At 52.6% G+C, this 18,900-nt stretch overlaps 3 protein-coding genes and 1 non-coding gene across 4 annotated transcripts in view; 2 read left to right on the plus strand and 2 right to left on the minus strand.

The window, feature by feature from the left end:
- LOC126036931 (deleted in malignant brain tumors 1 protein-like) overlaps window positions 1–18,900 on the plus strand; it is a gene marked incomplete at its 3' end in the record, with an annotated part of 180,998 nt that overhangs the window by 92,717 nt on the left and 69,381 nt on the right. The gene's annotated exons all lie outside the window — the stretch shown is intronic.
- Window positions 272–1,264, minus strand: LOC126036928 (olfactory receptor 1020-like). Its single transcript, XM_049797160.1, has one exon. The coding sequence runs from the start codon at window positions 1,262–1,264 to the stop codon at window positions 272–274; it is 993 nt and encodes a 330-aa protein (XP_049653117.1).
- TRNAF-GAA (transfer RNA phenylalanine (anticodon GAA)) lies at window positions 14,631–14,703 on the minus strand. Its single transcript has one exon. It is a non-coding gene; the product is annotated as a tRNA-Phe (tRNA).
- LOC126036955 (olfactory receptor 14A16-like) lies at window positions 17,001–17,927 on the plus strand. Its single transcript, XM_049797182.1, has one exon. The coding sequence runs from the start codon at window positions 17,001–17,003 to the stop codon at window positions 17,925–17,927; it is 927 nt and encodes a 308-aa protein (XP_049653139.1).

Here is an 18,900-nt window from a genome sequence, read left to right on the forward strand (position 1 = left end):
TGATGGCCCTTGGAAAATATTCTCGTATGAGGCCAAGTACGCTTTTTTATCTCCTCCAGAAAAGAAAACCTTGATACTTCAACAGTTCCCACATGTAAGCCTACCAAGATGTTTATTATCAAGGGAAAAGCAAACCCGTGACCTTGTCAGCATTGCTTTCTAAACAACATTTCTCTACCAGGACCTTTTGCTTTCTTCCCCTTGCTGCCTCACAAGCAGTCTCAGTGGCGTGCACATCTGAAGACCCCATTGGTATCTAGAGCTTTCCTATTCAAAGGAACAAGAAGTGTCTTTTGCCTGTGTCACCAACGTAGCTGTGGGTGCAGGTCGTGGCTTTCCTGATCATTCTCCTGAGGGCCTCCCTGACCTCCCTGTTCCGCAGGCTGTAGATGAGGGGATTGACCAAGGGTGTGAGGATAGTGTAGAAAAAGGAGAAGACTTTGTTGAGCTGCCTCAGTGGGGCTGTTCTGGGCAGCAGGTAGACAACAAAGAGGGTGCCATAGAAAACAGTGACAACGGTGAGGTGAGAGGAGCAGGTAGAGAAGGCCTTCTGTCTGCCTGTGCTGGATGGGATCCTCAGGATGGCAGCTATGATGCACATGTAGGAGGCCAACGTGAACAGGAATGGACAGATTAGGTCCAGGAAGGCGAAGATGAACACAACGAGCGTGAACACCCTGGTGTTACTGCAGGCAAGCTCCAGCAATGGTGAAAACTCACAGAAGAAGTGGTCAATGGACTTGGGGCCACAGAACTGCAACTGGGAGAAGACAACTGTGACTACCAGCAGCAGCAGTGAACTCCCTAGCCAAGATGCAGCTGCAAGATGGAAAGAGACCTTCCAGGTCATGAGGCTTGCATAGAGCAAGGGCTGGCATATGGCCAAGTACCGATCATAGGACATGGCTGCCAGCAGGTAACACTCGGTAGTTGCAAAGGAAGCAAAGAAGTAGAACTGAGCCATGCAGCCATGTGCAGAGATGCTGTTGTCCCCAGTCAAGAAGCTGGCCAGCAACCGTGGCAGGATGGTGGAGCTGTAGCAGGTCTCTAAGGAGGACAAATTGCCCAGGAAGAAGTACATGGGGGTGTGGAGATGCCGGTCTGCCACCACTAGCACAACAATGAGGATGTTCCCAACCATGGTGACTGAATAGATCATAAGCAAGAGAAGAAAGAGCAGGTTCTGGAGTATGGGGACATCACGTATTCCCAGCAGCACAAAATCTGTGGATGATGTCCAGTTGTCATTTTCCCGTTCAGCCATGCAATGTTGTTTGTCTTTTATTTCCCCAGTTGCCACAAAGAGGGGCTACAAGAAAGAAACACATTTCAGCATATACCTTCAATATTTTCTTGTGTGTGTAGGACATTGCTCCTTTCACATTAGATTTACGTGTTTCTTGTATAATGAAAGCACAAAAAAATGTTCTTCCTGATGGGTTAAGAACACTCATCCCAGCAGACCCACCGGAGACTCTAGAGGCAAGCTGCCCAACAAAAGTTCTTCTTTCTCACTGCAGAATAAACCTGTGATGTGCATTTGCTCACACAGAAACAGACAACTTTCATATGCCTGTGGGTATGACCTGGAAAACAAGTTACAGGTGTTGAGGATCTACATCCTTCCACTCTCAGGAAAGAAAAAGCATGCCAGAAAAAACAAACCCCACTCTCCAAAAAAACCCATTGTGTGAAATATCATGCCAGATGCTGTCCGTCGTCCAAAGCAAGGGATGGGCACACCACAGGGTGAGTGGCCACAGCTCTCTGAAACACCGACATGAGGGGAAAAGGACTCCCACCCCACTCCTTCCCCACCACCACACAGGCCAATTTCTTCCATTGGGAAAGGCCAGATGAGGAGTTACTGCTTCAGATGAGCAAGGGACTGTGCTGTGGAACTGCCAGAGAGCATGCTAAAGCCCACTTTGTAGGTCAAAACGCAGCATAAAAAGTGACCAGGAGAGGACCAAAAAGAAGATAGGGAAAGGGTAACTGAGGTAACCGAGCCACAGGGGAGAAGTTGTGAAGGGAGGAGTAACGAGAAGGATTAAGGAGAAAAATCCCAGGCTTTTTTCAGTGGTGCCATGAAGAAAGGACACATTGAAAGACAGGAAATTCCATTTAAAGATAGGGTGGTCAAACACTGGAACAGGTTGCCCAGAGAGGTTTGGGAGGCTCCATCCTTGTGGGAATTAAAAACTTGATGGGGCATGGTCCTGAGCCACATGCTCTAGCTGACCCTGCTTTTTAGAAGGGGCGGTTGGACTAGATGATAAGCTGGGGTGGCTGCCAAGCTGAGCTGCTCCATGATTCTGTGATTGAAAGCTGCTTTCCATTTTTTCCCTCCTGAGCAGTGGTTCCTGAGGGCTTTGAGGCTGCCTGCTTGCAAATCCCAGCCCAGCAGCAGGACCCCAGCATGGCCAGCTGTGCTTGTGGGGCACAAGTGAAAAAGCAGGACACTGAGCAGGGCATCCCCAGGAGGCCTGGGGGTGAGGTGGGACAGCATCAGGGTCAGGGGCATGGACAATGTCAGGGTCATGCCTCAGCGTGTGATTGGAGAAAGCTCATGCCCGAGAAACACAGCTCTCTGCAAGAGCAGTTCCCTCCAAGTGTCTCATGACCACCTCTTGGGCTGGAATGCGTTTCTTCCAGTGCTGATCATCACAGGAACTCTTCTGAGAGTTTTCCAAAAGCTACTCAGAATAATGTATACCCCCAGCCATCTCCACTGCATGGGACTGAGAAAGCTGAGCGTTGCAGAACAAATCCTACTTCATCATAATTCTGAGAGTGAGAAAGCAAGCAAAACCCAGCCACAACAAAAAAGAAAAAGAAACCAAGAGAGAATTGAAATAGCCCTGTGAATGATGAAGTGAAGGGCACAGGCTATCTGGCCCCACACAGCCCGCCCAAACGCTCCCCCGCTGCCCAGCCAAGGTGGGAGACTGTCCCAGGGCTCTCCCTGGGATTTCACTGTGCAGTGCCAGGGGCTCAGGAGTGTCTAGGAAAAGCGGGGAGCTGGGGTGAGAAGACGTGCAGGAAAGGACAAGGCTAAGACTTAGGTCCCTATGCTCTCATTTCTTCCGTTCAAAGACCCAGCAGATTGAGTAATAAGACCCAGCCTTCACTCACCCTCGGCACATCCAGCACAAACCTACAGTCTCATCATGAAGCAGTGACATCTGCTCTGAATGGATCATGGCAATGAAGTCCAAGGTTGGGGTCTTACCTTCTGCCTCTTCCCTACCGTGTCCTTCACTTCTTGGACTGCACTGCAAGCCCTGCACCAGGGCTCATTCCTTACTCTGCCCTTGCCCTCTTCTGCCAGCAGCTCCTAAGGTGAGTCTCCAGCAGCACCTCAAGGCTCCCTGCTCTCTCAAGTGTCCCAGGGTTTATAGCAGAAACAAGACTCTAAAGGTTCCTGCTGCAGTGTGTCCCTCCTGAGGATTTGAGGAGTAAAAACAGTATAATTGACTCCCTGGTGGGATGGAAGCTCTAAGGTGGTGGGGACTGCGTCAACAGCCGCAGGCAGTGCTGAACCCCTGGGAATATGATGTAAACTGAGGCAGGGCAACTGAACCAGGGACATCTCTGACTTTGGTGAGCAGGGCAGGAAAGTCCCCGGGAATGGCATTCACCTCACTTCCCTTCAGACGACTGCATCTTCATCAACTCACATAGAATTAGAAAGGCTCAGACCTTCTGAGGCAGAGGGGCCTGGCTTGTGGGGAGCTGAAGGCAGCAGAGCAGTGCCTATGTCCTTCCAGAGAGGATTCCCTTCTCCAGCATGAGAGGTGCACAGGGGCCTCCCTTGCTCCTTTGCTAGCCAACGGGAGCAATTGGGCATGACTCCTTCCAGTCCTGTTGGATGTGCAGTTTGTGAGAACCACCTGCCTCTGCCCTGGCTGGGGAGGCAGGAGAAGGAGGCCCAATGGGCACAGACATTGGTGCTGTTGCTCCTACAGACAAGAGAGATGAATCACAGTTCCTCTTAGGAGCCTCGCACTGCAATGTAAGTGCTGGGGGTCCAAGTCCAAGCTGGACATGTGCACTCCTCATCCTGTTGGTGATGGTCAAGGAAGAGGCGGAAGGTGTCTATGAGGTTGTTTTGGAAAAGAGCGGCCATATGGGTCTATTAAAGGGTGAGCGAGTCTTTCTGACCACTCCCTGACTCTCCAGGCATGGAATCAGCTTATGGATGGGAACCAGGGAGTCTCAGTTGGTGCGATACTGTTCCTGGTGCACAGTCATGGGAGAAAATGTCACCTGCTGTTCCTTACCCCGCAGCAACCCCACAACAGAAGGATCCTCTGAGGGACTGGGCAAGCTAAACAGCTGCTTAATTGTCTCTGGACTCAAGGCAGCTATACCCAAAGACCACCAGTACCCTTTTAGGCCTTTGAAGTATCCTCCTCTGAGGTAGTCTCTGCCAAGAATACATGGAGCCTCTGGACCAGTCACAATACCTTTCCCAGGCAGGCTTACCTCAGGCTCCAACACAGACACTTCATGGGATCCTCCCATCACTCCAGAAATGCAGATGGATTCCTCCCCTTTGTAATCTGATGGTATTAGAGTAGCCTCTGCACTGGTGCCCACTAGAGCTTTACACTCCTGTGGGGCTGATGTGCCAGGCCATCGAACCCACACAGCCCAGTAAACCCGGCTGTCCCTTTCCTCCGCCTGGCCAAAGGCAGGGCCCCTCTATTCTTGGCCAGAGTCTTCATCACTTGGGTTTTTGTAACTGCAAAGCACAAGTCCCTTCATCAAGGTCAAAAGCAAGATCAGCCCTTCTACTCTGACCCACAGACCTTGGAGCAGTAATTTTCCTGGATGGATGCCTTCTCTCTGTTGTTTTTCCTTGCAGTTCCTGTACCCGAGATTCTAGTTTCCAGGTAGGTTCACCATCCCACTGCCTCATGTCCTTCCTCCGGTCACGCAGGGAGAACCACAGGGTTGCACGTGGTGTGCACCACCGGTACCCTCTCCCTGGAACAGAAAAAGGCTGGCTCTTAATGGCTGGGACCTTGGTTGGTGTGGGTGAGGAAGAGCTATCCTTCTCAGATTGCTCGGACAATTTGGGGGTGAGTTTCTCCACAGCCTACACACAGGCCCATAGGGAGGAAGCAAGATTATCTTTGTATTCTCGGAGTTGTCTGTCCAAACCATCCATAGCTGGTGCCTCTGTGTTTCTCCAGCTCATTATTGCCAGGATGTTGGCATATGACATCGGAGCATTTCATATAAACTTTTGCAAAATGGACCGCGTGCACTGGATTTCATGCAGGTCTTTGGATGCCTGGTTGTTGTCCAGGTTGCTGTAACGCACCTCCACCATGGCTAATTCCCTCAGGTACTGGACACCTCCCTCAATGGTGGTCCACTTGTCTGGGAATTTGCAAGATCTTCCTTGAAGGGATACCTGTCCTTCACACTCGACAGGACTCGCCTCCAGAGGCTGAGGACTGCTGCCCCTTTTCCAATCCCTTTGTCAACGGCCTTACCCCTAGCAAGGGATCTCAGCTGCCGGGCTTCCTTACCCTCTAATTCCCGACCCTTGGCCCCAGTATCCCAGCATCAGAGCAGCCAGCTGATAATTGGCTCTCCTGGATGATGGCTGAAATCTGTTTGCATATCTGCCAAGCTGACCTCAGCTTCCGTTGTTTCTTCTTGCCTATAGGGGCGACTGGCATAGTTGAGGCCTGGGTCTCTGGTTCAGCCACAGTGTCTGTATGTCGTTAGATGCAGAGACCCTCTCTTCTCCTTGAGGGTGCTGAACAGTGCTGAATAGTGCTCAGTAGGCGAAGGGCAGGCCCCAGCACAGCGCGACAAGCTGTGTCTCTTTGGCATAGCCAGCACCAGGGCAAACATTCTGTCACTTCATCAGGATCCCGTGCTCATCTGGGTTGACGTCTCAGACCCTTGGAGGTGACAACCATCCTAGGTACCTGCCTGTATTCCTCTGCATGCCTTGCCACCCGTAACCACACTGCCCTGGAACATATCCCTGGGTGGTATTCCTAAATGGTTGGTTAACCCTAGAGAAAGCGGAACAAAAATTCTTGAGAAGTACCAATAAGGAGTATTTTGGTTACCCAAGGATGTTCAAGCTACTGAGAATTTATTGTAACGAGGGAGAAAATATATGCCATGAAGAAAAAGGTGGTGAAGGTGCCATTCTGTTATTCCTCCACCCAAAAACTCTCAGAGGAGAAAAGGGAAAAGGTGTAATTGTTAATTGTCTCCATGAGATGATTCTCAGAGTAATGGCATCAGTGCAGAGCTCAGATACCTGATTAAGATCAAGGCCAGTGCTTTTGTAATAAACCCCCCAGGCAAAACACCACCAAGTGCTACAGACCACAGCAAACTGCAAAAGGCAAACCCAAGCTTTAACATGCACAGCAAAGAGGAGCCTGGCACGGATCAGATACACTAATGGTGAGAACAGTTAAGTCAATACCATGACCAGCAACTGCTGAACAGATATCAAAGCTGTAAGTTCCATCTAATATGCTCTGGTCAACTCTGCTGTTGACTCTACCCCAGCCAAAAGTAGTACAGCCGGACAGAGACGCCCTGCTGAGCCCTGTCCGTCCCCCCACCTTCTGCAGGTTCTAAGGGCCACTGGGAACCTCGAGGGTACTGGGAGCTGGGATGCAAGACGTAACGGTGGGGAAAACAGAATGGCCACTCTCCATCTGTTGCCACTAACACGCCTGCCAGTGCTGCAGCAAGTGCCTCTGCCCCTCCTTTCCCCAGCCCCAGCCCTTCTCTTCCCCTTTTGTGCCTGCCTCGGTTGGTCTCTCTCTCCATCCCTGCCTCCATCCCTGGATTTCCGACAATGAGGTTGGGGAAAATGCGTCTGAAAATGGTAGAGGGGAGAGCTGGGGTGAATGCTGAGGCTCCAACACTATATACGTATGCGAGATGAACAGATAACCCAAGTGTCTCCACCAAAGAAGAGGTAGCACATGCACTTTTCTTTTTCTCCCCTTTCCCTCTGTACAACAACGGGATACCTCACTGCAGCTCAAAGCCTGAGGAGAACAACCATGCTAAAACTTTATTGGGAAAATAAATGTGGTAAAAATTCCACTGCCTCACAGAAGAGACTGCAAGAAAAAACAGAGAAAATTCAGAAGTGCTCTCAGCCCTGCTCGGAGAAGGTGGTAGGAGACAGCACAAGTAGGAGTAGCTACGCTTTAGACCAACCTTGTAAAGTCTCTTGTCCATCTCTTTGTCAAACGGGCAAACGCATGACATTTTACTTTTTTCATTACACTCGTGTTACAAAAACACAAGCATGTCTTCTTAGAGACCATTACACCAGCAGCAGGGATCTTCCTGAACTGCACCTTTCATGTTAAGTGGCGATCAAATGCCGTCCACCTGCTTTGCATTTAGCTCAAAGGCAGCCTTGACCTCTCCTAAGTCAATATCCCTCAGTTATGACAGTGCGTACAATTCATCGATTCTTTGCAAAATCACTTCAGAATACGAATAACATCACAGCATACTTAAATATGCTCTCCAATTCAACACTGTGTAACTTAGCTATCTAATAAATAGCGCAGGAAGCAGAAGCTGTCAAAATGAAAATCCTCCAGGTGACTGACTGCCGGCTCTTTGGGCACTTTCCAAAGCAAATATTCAAGTCAGTTGCCTTAAATCTTTTCACAACGGATCCACAACACATCTCTTATTTATAGTCAGTGTCCCGTAAAGATAGAACCATCACCCTTAAAAAATCACACATATTGTCAAAGAAGGATCTGAGACATTTACACTTCTCATGCACCACGTATCAGTGTATTGTTATTTATCTCTTTTCATGTGGATAAAATCAGACAGGCTTTCTTTGCAGCTGTGACAGGAGTCTGTATCATCATGGGAACAAAGGCCGGGACACCCTGGCTGCACCGAAACTCAGTCAAACCTCCCACTGACTTCAAAACCTAAACCAGATCTTTACCACCAGCCTTTGATTCCCAGCTTGCGTCTCATAGAAACAGATTTTCCTCTCACCTGCATAGACAGAAGACTAAAATAGAGCACTATTTTACTTTGAGACATGTGACATGGGCTTCTGGATGTTTTTGGAAGTGAATGGCGATTGGGAAGCACAGCATGGTAGCTTGAATTACTGAGGCACATAACAAACAGAGGATGAGTTTACAGACGAATGTGACAAACTTACGAAGTAGTCATGGATCTGCTATTGCAATGTTGATGTCCCACGAACTCCGGACAGGCAATGAGTCCAATGCGTTCAATGCTGCCGTTGCTCAGTGTGTGGCTAGTGGGTTTGCTGGTCATTACGTGTGGGTAATTCTGACTATCAGCTACCTAAAGAGACAAGTAAATATGTGCTGCGTCTCCTGGTTGAGACCTTACCAGCCCTAGCTCACAAGACCAGTAAAAATGCTGGTCTTCTCATTATGCAGACATAAATAAATATGTGTCCTGTTATGTATCACTTCTCATAGTTGTGAGCACCTACAGGGAGGTAAAACAGGGGTGACAGAACCTGTTGATCCAAAATATGCCCATCTTCATTATGAGTTTGTCCCTGCTAACAGAGGTACCAGCCATTCCCTCTGCTGTTTGGGGCACTTGCATCCTTGAAGACAGCAGCGATGGCAGATCGCGTGACTCTCACTCCAGCAGGACTGCTGTGCCACCAGGCTTTCCCAAAGGACAGCAACAGTCAGGCTGTTCCCTGGGAATGCCCCTGCCTCTGGGCTCCAGCTTGTCCCCAGGGCAGCGGGAGAGCCCCAGGTGTGCAGGGTGTCCCAGGACTTGCTCCTGCCCCGTCCCCCAGCACTGCCCACCTCTGCCAGCTGCTGGGGCTGGAGGGGAGCCCAGGCGTCCAGGATGATTTAACCCCCACCACAGCCTCCCTCATCGGGCGCTCTCGTGAAGACCAAGCTTGCAGAACGGGTTCCTGGTGCCACGGGCCCTGGGCAAACACGGTTTATCAGAGATGCTGCAGGGACAAACATCCCTCCTCTTGCCAGGGCAGCTCTGTCCCCACAATTAGCTCTGAGTGGCTGCCTGCGGACAAGTGTCCGCTTCTTCGTGTCCCTCTGGAGAGCCAAGTCCTGCTCAGGGACAGCACTGGCCTGGGCCGAGGATGAGGGCATTGAAGGGACACTTTTTGAGGACAAGGGCTTTTGGTGAGCTGTGGCCAAGTGCCAGCCAGGAACAGGTCTGGAGCCAGAGCCTTGTTGGGGACAGGGTTACTGGGACCCCCCAGCTGGGAGCAACTCTGCAGAAGTGGGACCCAGGCCATCTGGGTGGGCACAGCAGCCCAAGTCAGTGGCAGGGTGAGGGCCAGGGTGGGGGTTAGTCCCCTCTGATCTCTCCTCTGGGGCAGCCATGGCTGGGGACTGGACCAGTTTGGGGCCTGTAGTCACGGGAAATGGGGTGGGCTGGAACTGGACACTGCGACCACCCCAGGGCTTCCCCCAAGCCCTACCCTCATCTCCCAGTGCCCAGTGAATACCAGTGCTCCCCATTGCCTCCAGTGACTGAAGATCCCAGCCATCTGGCTGTCCCCATTGCCCATGCCCCCAGTTGTCCTCTCGCCACCCTGTGTTCCCAAACCCCGGGGTCCCTGGTCCCCCAAGAAGAGGGGTCATTCCCAGCACCCTGTTTACCCAAGGGGCTGGAGAGGGGTCAGAGATGACTCTTAGAGAGCCCTGGTTTGAGGCTGACCTCATCTCTGGGGTAGTCCCGGAGGGAAAGCCTGGCCTGGGAGGGGAGCGGCACTGGGAGATGGCAGTGCTGGGAGGTGAGGGGCACTGGGAGATGGGGGCATCTGGCTTTGGGGGCTGCTGGGAGGATGGTTTTGTGCTGGAGCAGTGGATTGTCACCGTAGGGTGTCCAGCTGTCAGTGGGTCACTGCCTGCCCCCCCTCACCACCCCCAGGTGCCTGGGCCCTTCCATGTGCAGCTGCCCCATGGAGGAAGCCGGACCGATGCCATGGAAGGTGGCTGGTCCAGTGCCAAAGGCGGGGGCAACTCCGTGCCAGAGGTGGGCTCCTTGCCAGGGCTGGTGTCTCTGCCAAGCTTGGATTTGCCCTGGGGGCTCTCGGGGAGGGGGGAAAGGAGGAGTCCTGGGAGGGATAAATCTGCCCCTCACCTTCTGAAGCTTCACCCAGCACTCGCCACACTGCAGAGGAAGATGAAGGTCGCCGTGCTCAGCCTGGCCCTGCTCTTCACCATCCTGCTGTGCATGCCAGAAGATGCTCAGGTGAGTCCTCAATGCCACGGGGAGAGGCTCAAGGCTGGGGAGGGGTCTTGGCTGCAGGACATCAGCTCTCCTGCAGAACAAAATTGTCGTGGTGAGCACGAAACCCCTTGACTTGGCCTCTCCCTTTCCCAAGCAAGGAGAATCCCCAGGCTCCCCTCACCTCCAGCCCTGGGCAATGCAGCTTTCTCCCTCCCACAATTCCATCTCTTCCCTCCACTTCCCCTGAAATTAATCTTCTTGTGCCCAGAGCCCGAGTTCCTTGGGAAGGTTCACCACAAACTCCTGTGAGGACCCCCACGGGTGTCTTGACTTGGTGCCCTCCCCATCTCTCCCTTTTGAGCCTCCCTATCCCATCCTTTGGTGCCCTCAGACATCTCCTCCCTGGGATCTCCTCTGTGTCCTATCTAGGGTCCTCAAAAGCCCTCCCGTTGATTGTTCCCAATGCCTTTCTTTCAGTCTTTCCCCTCAGTCCTTTGCCTTTCATCCTGTCCAATTCTTATCATCCCCAGACCCCCTTCCTTGAACCCCCACTGCCAAACGCACTTCCAATCCCCTTGTTCTGTCCTCTGCAGCCCTCTTCCTTCTGCTCCCACCACCTCACTGTCTTGAAGTCCCTGTGTCCCCTCCACTTGAATTCCTTTACCCCTCACAGGCATCCCATGCAGGCCTGCCCCTTCAGCACCCCCAGACCAGTCCCTTGGGGTCCACTGATTCACCCCAGTGCACTGTCTGGGGGCCCTCCCTCACCCTCACCCTCACCCCCATCCTCTTTGGAGGCCCTGAATTCCCCACACTATCCTTGTCTCCATCCCCACCCCTGGTCCCTGCCTGAACAGCTATCCCAGGTGAAACTTGGAGGGATGGGGCTGGGGGGAGCAGAAGGGATTTTCCCGCTCAGACCAGGGGGAAGCCATGGTCCTGGAGGGGGCTGGGGACACCTGTGCCCCACCTACAGCCCCATCAAGGTCCAATGCAGACCACTCCTTTGCTCTCCTTCCCTAGGCACTCCCGGAAGGAAGTGGAGATGTTAACCTGAAGGTAAGTAGTGGGGAGGACTTGGAGGGCCTCCAGTCTGGGGAACTGGAGGGCACTTTGGTGCTCCCATCCCTTTCTGGTACTGGGGACTTCCCAGTGAGCTTTCATGCTCTCTCCACAAGAGGAGTCAGTCGGATTTAGGAACAACGTTCACTGAACTGCACTTAGACGCCTTCTGCTGGCCCCAGACCTTCTCCCTCTATGGCCACGACACTCCAGGGCATCCCAGTGTGCCCCAGTGCACCCCACTGCAACCCCAGAGAACAGCCCTGCACCACAGATCTTTCCCAGGGAGGGCCCCTTCCCCAGGGCCCCCATTGCATTCCCATCCATCCCATTACAACCCAGTACACCCCAGCCACACACCCAGGTGGGCCCCCTCCCCAGGACCCCCACTGCTTTCTGTGCACCACCATATGAGCTCATGTACCCCATTTCTCCCAGAGGCACCTTCCCCAAGGATTCCATTGCTTTCCCCTGCCTCCCAGTACAACCCAGTGCACCCAAGCATGTCCCTAACCCTCCCTTTCTCCCCAGGATCTTCTGACCGAGGACGAATTAAGACTTCTTCTGCGTTACAAACGCGTGCCTGTAGCTGCTGATGTCCAGGTGAGCAACGTCAGGGCGTCTGCAGCTCCACAAAGGATCCTTGGCCTCGGGGGATCCCTGAGCCCTCTGGGGTGGGCAGACTTTGGGTATGCAGAGGGAAAGAGAGGGGACTGTCCCTGATGCATGTCCCAGGGTGAGCTGGACAGAGCTGCCCCCATGTCTTTCCTTGCATGCAGTAGGGCTCTATGGAGCCAGAAGGTCACTGTGCAGGCCAGGCAGGGGGGCTGTGCCATACACACCCCCCAGGATCACTGTGAGGTCTGGGCAGGCTTCTGGGAGATATAGGGGCATCCTGGGGTAGATAGGGGGCTCTGGTTGCCATCTGGATCTCAGGTGAGCCAAGTCCTGTCCTGGGTAGATGGAGGGCTCCAATTCCCTTCTCCTTCCCCAGGTCTCTGCAGAGAGAGGTGGTGGGGACAAGGCCCCTCTCATGTCCCAGCGGACACATGGGGGGTGTGTGTGTCACAATTTGGGCTCTCTCTTCCAGGTCCTCAAGTGATGGTGACAGCCCTGTCCTGTCCCCCTCCAGCGGCATGAGGAGACGATCATCCCTGGATGACCCCACCTGATCCCCTGGGAGCCCTGGGCCATTTCCCTCTCATGATCAATAAACCCCTTCAGCAAAGCTATGCGCTCTGTGTGTGTGTGTGTGTGTGCCTGCATCCATGTCCCATCTCCATGGCCAGCGCCCGGATTCCTGGGTCCTCTCTGGCTGCACCACCACGATGAGCAGAGGGGCTGAGGGAGCGCGGGCACCTGGGGTGTCCCCTTCCCACCCACCATGTGCCCCCAGATAAGGGCAACCTGGACTGTCCCCCCAGGAGGCTGGGAGAGGTGAGGGGCAGATGGTGCCAGCCCTTGGGGCAGCCGGTGTTTTGGAGGCACAGCGGGAAAGAGGTTCTTACCAGGGCTCTAGAGATTGATACCAAAAAGCCGGTCGAAGACACCGTCCAAGACTCGTTTTGGAATTTTAGAAAGCAGGCATTCTTTATTGCAGCACTGGATGCATGGGGGATAGTTCCACCTAGCGCACATCCCACAGCTTTAGCACTAACAGGTTATATAGAATAACTAATTGCATATTAATCAGATTAGTATACATATACATAAAAATAATTGCAACTGATTATCTTAGTACTGCCTATATCCGATCACGTGCCGTGAAGGATCCCTTTGAGTCGAAGGGCTGCTTTTGCGACCACCAACCCATTTGAAGTTCTTGCTGGCTGTCCTTGAAGTCTTGATTCCTGTCCTTGTTCTTTGATCTTGAAGCTTAAGGCAGCATCAATCACATGTGGTTAATTTCAACACCGTTCTCATCTAGTGTCCAGGAACATCTAGTCCTAAGAGCAAAGAACTGCAAAACTTAGGAGTAACTACCTCTACTAGTTAATTGCTTGGCTATACTTTTGTCTATTGTTTCCATCATAGTGTTAGTATAAGATTTCTAATAATTATTTACCAAATCTCACTTTTACAGTCACCTAGCAGCAAAGCAGTTTCCATGGCTGGTGCAAAACATGAAAACCATCAAAATATTTAGACATACCATACAGAATGTATGGAAATATGCTATCAACTGGAGACAAGGATGTCCTGGGTTGCAGCCATCACTGTGTTCGTGACGCGCGAGCAGTGTTCCATAGCAGCAAGAAGTTGCAAGGGGGGAGCCCAGCAGCTTGTTGGAGTGCATGAGCAGCTCTTTCTTTTTCTGGGCAGGGACTGAGGGCTGTGAGGGGCTGCAGCTGGGCTGGGCAGTGCAGTCTGGTGGGTGAGCAGGTTTGAGTAAGGGAACTGGGGACTACTGAGACACTTGTGCTGTGAGCCCTGGGTCTGGTGCTGGGGGGATGGAGAACACTGGAGTGTATGCAGTGCCAGGACATGCAGAAGAGGGTAAATTTGGAGAGTAAAAATAATGTGGAGTGGTTGAGCTGGGGCTGTTGTGAAGACACGGTGTAAGAGTTGGTGACCTTCCATGCTGGACCGCAGGGGAGCCATTGCTGGCATTTGTGTGCCAACTTGTGCCCTCGCAGCAGGCATGAGCTGATGCAGAGCGATGTTCATGTGGGGCCCCAGAGGGATCCCCCTGTGCTCTGTATCTCCCTGCTGATGCCCAGGGAGGAGCATATCGGTGTTTCATCAATCCTTGCAGCGGGGGCCAAGAAACTCTGCTCAAGACAGCGTGTGACTAAATAACACTGGTGCCCAGGCACTACAGTGGCTGATCCTCAGCACAGCTTTGTCAGATGTCCTGGGCACATCAGAGCTCTCGCTGCGACAGACCTCCGGAGGGAGGATGCTGCCATTCAGGCCTCAGCTCCAGGGAGTGCTTCTCCCTGGGACTGGGGCAATGGTGGCCTCAGGTCTGGGAACGGAGGACCAGGTGGAGGAGGTGTATGAGAATGGGAGCAGTCCGTGCACCATCAAGAATGACAAGCAGGAGAGAGAGGAGGTCTTTGCAGAGACCCCGCAGAGGAAAGATCCCAATCTGTGTGGAGCAGGGAAGGAGGGACAGCTGGAGGGCACCCCAGAGGAGCACTAAATGGAGAGTCCTGCCCAGGGGGAGGCTGGGGACTGTTGGTGCTGGAGGAAGGCTCCTTCTTAGCCACAGATCTGCAGCTACAAGGCAGGGACAGTGCTCTGACAAGGGGTGAGGGAGCAAGCAGGGCTGGGGCAGGCTGGAAGGCAGCAGATGGGCTCTGCAAAAATGAAAGGGAGCAAATCACTGCTGAAGCCCGGGGTTGAACCAGGGACATTTAGATCTTCAGTCAAAAGCTCTCCCAGCTGAGCTACTTCAGCCCTGCCCTGGCAGCCCTTGTCCCTGTGCCACCTGTGCCAGGCCACAGGCTGACAGACAGGAGGAGAGCTCCTCAGGGAGGTTCCCAGGGAAAAGCTCTGCCCAGCCCTGGGCAGGAGGGACCTGGCCCCTCCCTGTCTCCAAGGCCAGCTGGGCTCCAGGTTTGGTGGAGGCCAACTTACACTGGTGTGTGCCAAGATGTGCGTGGGCCTCGTACAAATGTGACAGCGGCAAAGGTACGTGGGCAGACCAGGCATGTGCAATGCAAAGGCTGAAGAAGTGTGGGGCTGGTGGACATAAGACAGACCTTATCTCCTTCCCCAAGGAAGGCCTCTCCCCACCCTGTTCTCCCTTGCTCAACTTCCCTCCTTAGCTCACAACTCTTCTACCTCCTCCCCCTGTGAGGAGTGCAGGGGGTGGGGAATGGGGGGGTTGTGGTCAGTCCATACCAGTTCCTCTTTGCTGCTCCTTCCTTCTAACACTTTTCCCATGCAGTCCCTCCTATAGGCTACAGTCCTTTGACATAAATCTGCTCCAGCATGGGCTCTCCTCAAGCCACCATTCCTTTAGGAATTATCCAATGTCTCCAGTGTTGGGTCGTCCACAGGCTGCAGGGATTACCTTCTCCACTGGGGTCTTCCCCATGGGCTGCAGGAGACCATCTGCTCTGGCACCTGGAGCACTTCCTCTCCCTCCTTCTTCACGGACCTTGGTGTTTGCAGGGCTGTTTCTCACACTTCTTTCTCCTCGCTCCTCTCCCACTCTAGCAGTTGTATCCTTGCTTAAATATACCTTCACAGAGGTTCCCCCAGCTTTGCTGATGGGCTCAGGTTTTGGCCAGTGGTGGGTGCATTTTGGAGCCAGCTGGAACCAGATGTGTCTGGCATGGAGGCAGCCCCTGGTGTCTCCTCACAGGGGCCTTCACTGCACACCACCCCACCCCACCCCTGCTACCAAGATGTGGACATGGACACCAATAGACAGTGTAAACCTTTGACTTGCTAAATGACATCCCCTGCTCTTCCCTCACCAAGAAAGACAGTTTACTCGCTGGGGAGGAAAAGAGAGAACAGAGAGGGCCTTGATGCTGTGCAAACATGGTTCGGCAATAGTTCCAACACTGGTGTGTTGTCAACAGTCTTTTGGTCACAGATCCCAGACATAGCACCACAGGGACCCCCATGAAGAAAATTAACTCCACCCAGCCAAAACCAGTACAATGTGACTGGAAAGATTTCCAGGATTAGCTACTCCATTACCTTCCCAGGGAGAGAGGTGAGGCTGATTGGCCTGCAGTTCCCTGGGTCCTTCTAGGAGATAGCAGGGACATCTGATTTCTTCCAGTCTTCAGAGGACTGTATTGTGTGCACACCTGAACTGAGGCGAGAGGATTCCCACCACCCCTTGGTTTGTGGCAGGAATGGGAGGGAGCTGAGTCCCTGGGATGGATGCACTTGACTCTTTGGCCAAACTAGTGGTAGTTCGGTTCAGGCTCCAAAAGAGGTAAAGGCCTAGGTATAACATGACTAAGAACCTCTCTAGTTCCAAGCTATTCTCTGGAAACCCACACAGGAAGACAGTGACGTGGTGAACATTGATGCGTATGGGCTTGCAAACTGGAACAGCCAGCATGCGATTAACCCGTGAATAGCAGGTGCTTCCTCCAAGACTCGTTTGTCAAGGAACAAAGAAAGTTGTGGGTACAAGGAGTCTCATGCATACCTTCTCCATTGCATGTAATTTGACTGTGAGCCAACCACTTTATTCCATAAATATGACAGCCTAAGTGAGCCTTCTTTGAGCTCTCCCTGCTAAGCAGCTGGCTGCACGGCAGTGATCTCCCCTTGAGCTGGGACATCTCTCAAGGTTCTTGAGGCTGAGAGACTTCTTACGTTCTGCAGATCTTTGGGAAATGACCAATATCACGTATTACCTTGTATTTTTTAACACTGGGAGTGCAGATGCTGACAAGCCCTCCTGTGTTAGGAGTGATTTTATCTGACATATTCTGAATATCAAACCCAGCACCCCTGCCACATTCCCATCTACCCACTGCAGTGGGGCTGGGTCAACTCCTCAAGAGACAATGGGCAGAGGCCCTGCTCCAGCACACAGAGCCACAGACAATGAAGCGGAAGACCAGAGGCAGAATAAAAGTTCCTCCTGAGGAAGGAAAAAGGTTGTATGTGTGTCAGGGGGAGCGTGTAGGAGACATAACTTTGGTTTTATCAGAGATGTTTCTGCTAACTTGTCACTGCCTTTTCCTCCTTGGACAGTCCCCTGTGTCCAGAGGAAGCAGATGTCCAACGGCAGCTCCATCACTGAGTTCCTCTTCCTGGAATTTGCCGACACACGGCAGCTGCAGCTCTTGCACTTCTGGCTCTTCCTGGGCATCTACCTGGCTGCCCTCCTGGCCAACGGCCTCATCATCACCACTGTAGCCTGCGACCACCACCTCCACACCCCCATGTACTTCTTCCTCCTCAACCTCGCCCTCCTCGACCTGGGTGCCATTTCGACCATTGTCCCTAAAGCCATGGCCAATTCCCTGTGGAACAGCAGGACCATTTCCCACTCAGGATGTGCTGCTGAGGTCTTTCTGTTTACCTTTTTGATGTCAGCAGAATTGTATCTCCTCACTGTCATGGCCTATGACCGCTACGTTGCCATCTGCAAACCCCTGCACTACGGGACCCTCCTGGGCAGCAGAGCTTGTGTCCACATGGCAGCAGCTGCCTGGGGCAGTGGGTTTCTCCATGCTGTGCTGCACACTGCCAATACATTCTCAATAGCACTCTGCAAGGGCAATGCTGTGGACCAGTTCTTCTGTGAAATCCCCCAGATCCTCAAGCTCTCCTGCTTGAACTCCTTCTTCAGGGAAGCCGGGGTACTTGTGCTTAGTGTCTTTGTGCACTTCTATTGTTTTGTTTTCATTGTGCTGTCCTATGGGCAGATCTTCAGGGCTGTGCTGAGGATTCCCTCCAAGCAGGGACGGCACAAAGCCTTTTCCACGTGCCTCCCTCACCTGGCTGTGGTCTCCTTGTTTGTAAGCACTGGCGTGATTGCCTACCTGAAGCCCCCCTCCATCTCCTCCCCATCCCTGGACCTGGTGCTGGCAGTTCTGTACTCAGTGGTGCCTCCGGCAGTGAACCCCCTCATCTACAGCATGAGGAACCAGGAGATCAAGAATGGTATTAGGAAACTGATTTCATGGACTCCTATTTAGCAGCAAGAAACATCCCATCTCTCCAGAAATGACTGCCAGGCTATTCCACACCAGTCCTGACCTTTTGTTCTTGTTGTTCTCTTTCTTGTTACTGTAATTGTTATTCTTCATTTATAATGTTCCTACAGTAATGTTTGGAGTCCTTTTACTTCTACAGAGGTATGAACCCCCTCTTTCTTACATGGACCCTCTATAAAGGTGTCTAATGCTTGTTGAGAGCTGAACACATTACAACATCTTTGTAATAAAATGAGATCTCTTCTGTGTTGCACATGAACACTGGGCTTGTCTTCCAATGCTGGAGTCAGGAGTAGGCATGAAAACGGCTGTTGCTCAGGGTTCTGCCTGTCTGCAGGAACAAAAGCCCTTCAGTCACCTTGTGACCATGTAGAGATGAAGGATTGGATTTAGGGCTCACCCGTCACTGTCTAGTGACAGTGGAGGCCATGGCTGGTCACTGAGTGACATACTCAAGGCTGTCACATGTCAGACGGGGCAGACAACGTCATTCTCAAGGGGAAACTGGAGCTGCCTGGAGATCCCCCAGGCTCTCCAGGGACAGAGTGTGCCCGAGGTGGGCAGTGAATGTGAGAGAGCACCCAAGTTGGAGTCACCGAAGTTCAAGTGTCAAATTGGTGTATCCACAGGGAAACAAGGACTCTGCAATCCCAGAGGAGGCAGCAGGGACACCACAGCAGGGGTGAAGGAGTCTGGAGAGTGATCAGTGTCACCCCCATTCAGTGGAGGCCCACTCATCCCTAGTGTTGATGCAGAGGAAGGCTGTGGGTCACTCAGAATTGCTCTGTCAGGGCTTGCAGGCACTTGTACATGTCTCGGACCACTCTCGGTCCCGGCACTGCAAATGTAGCAGGCCACACAAAAGTGTGAGTAACCAACTGCCACCCTCCATCCCCACTGACTAGAGAAGGAGCTCAGACCAGGTACTCGCATGCAGGAGCTTCTTTTGTGCACA

This window comes from Accipiter gentilis, unplaced genomic scaffold (assembly GCF_929443795.1).
Source record: "Accipiter gentilis unplaced genomic scaffold, bAccGen1.1, whole genome shotgun sequence".
In the NCBI taxonomy this organism is placed as follows: Eukaryota; Metazoa; Chordata; class Aves; order Accipitriformes; family Accipitridae; genus Astur; species Astur gentilis.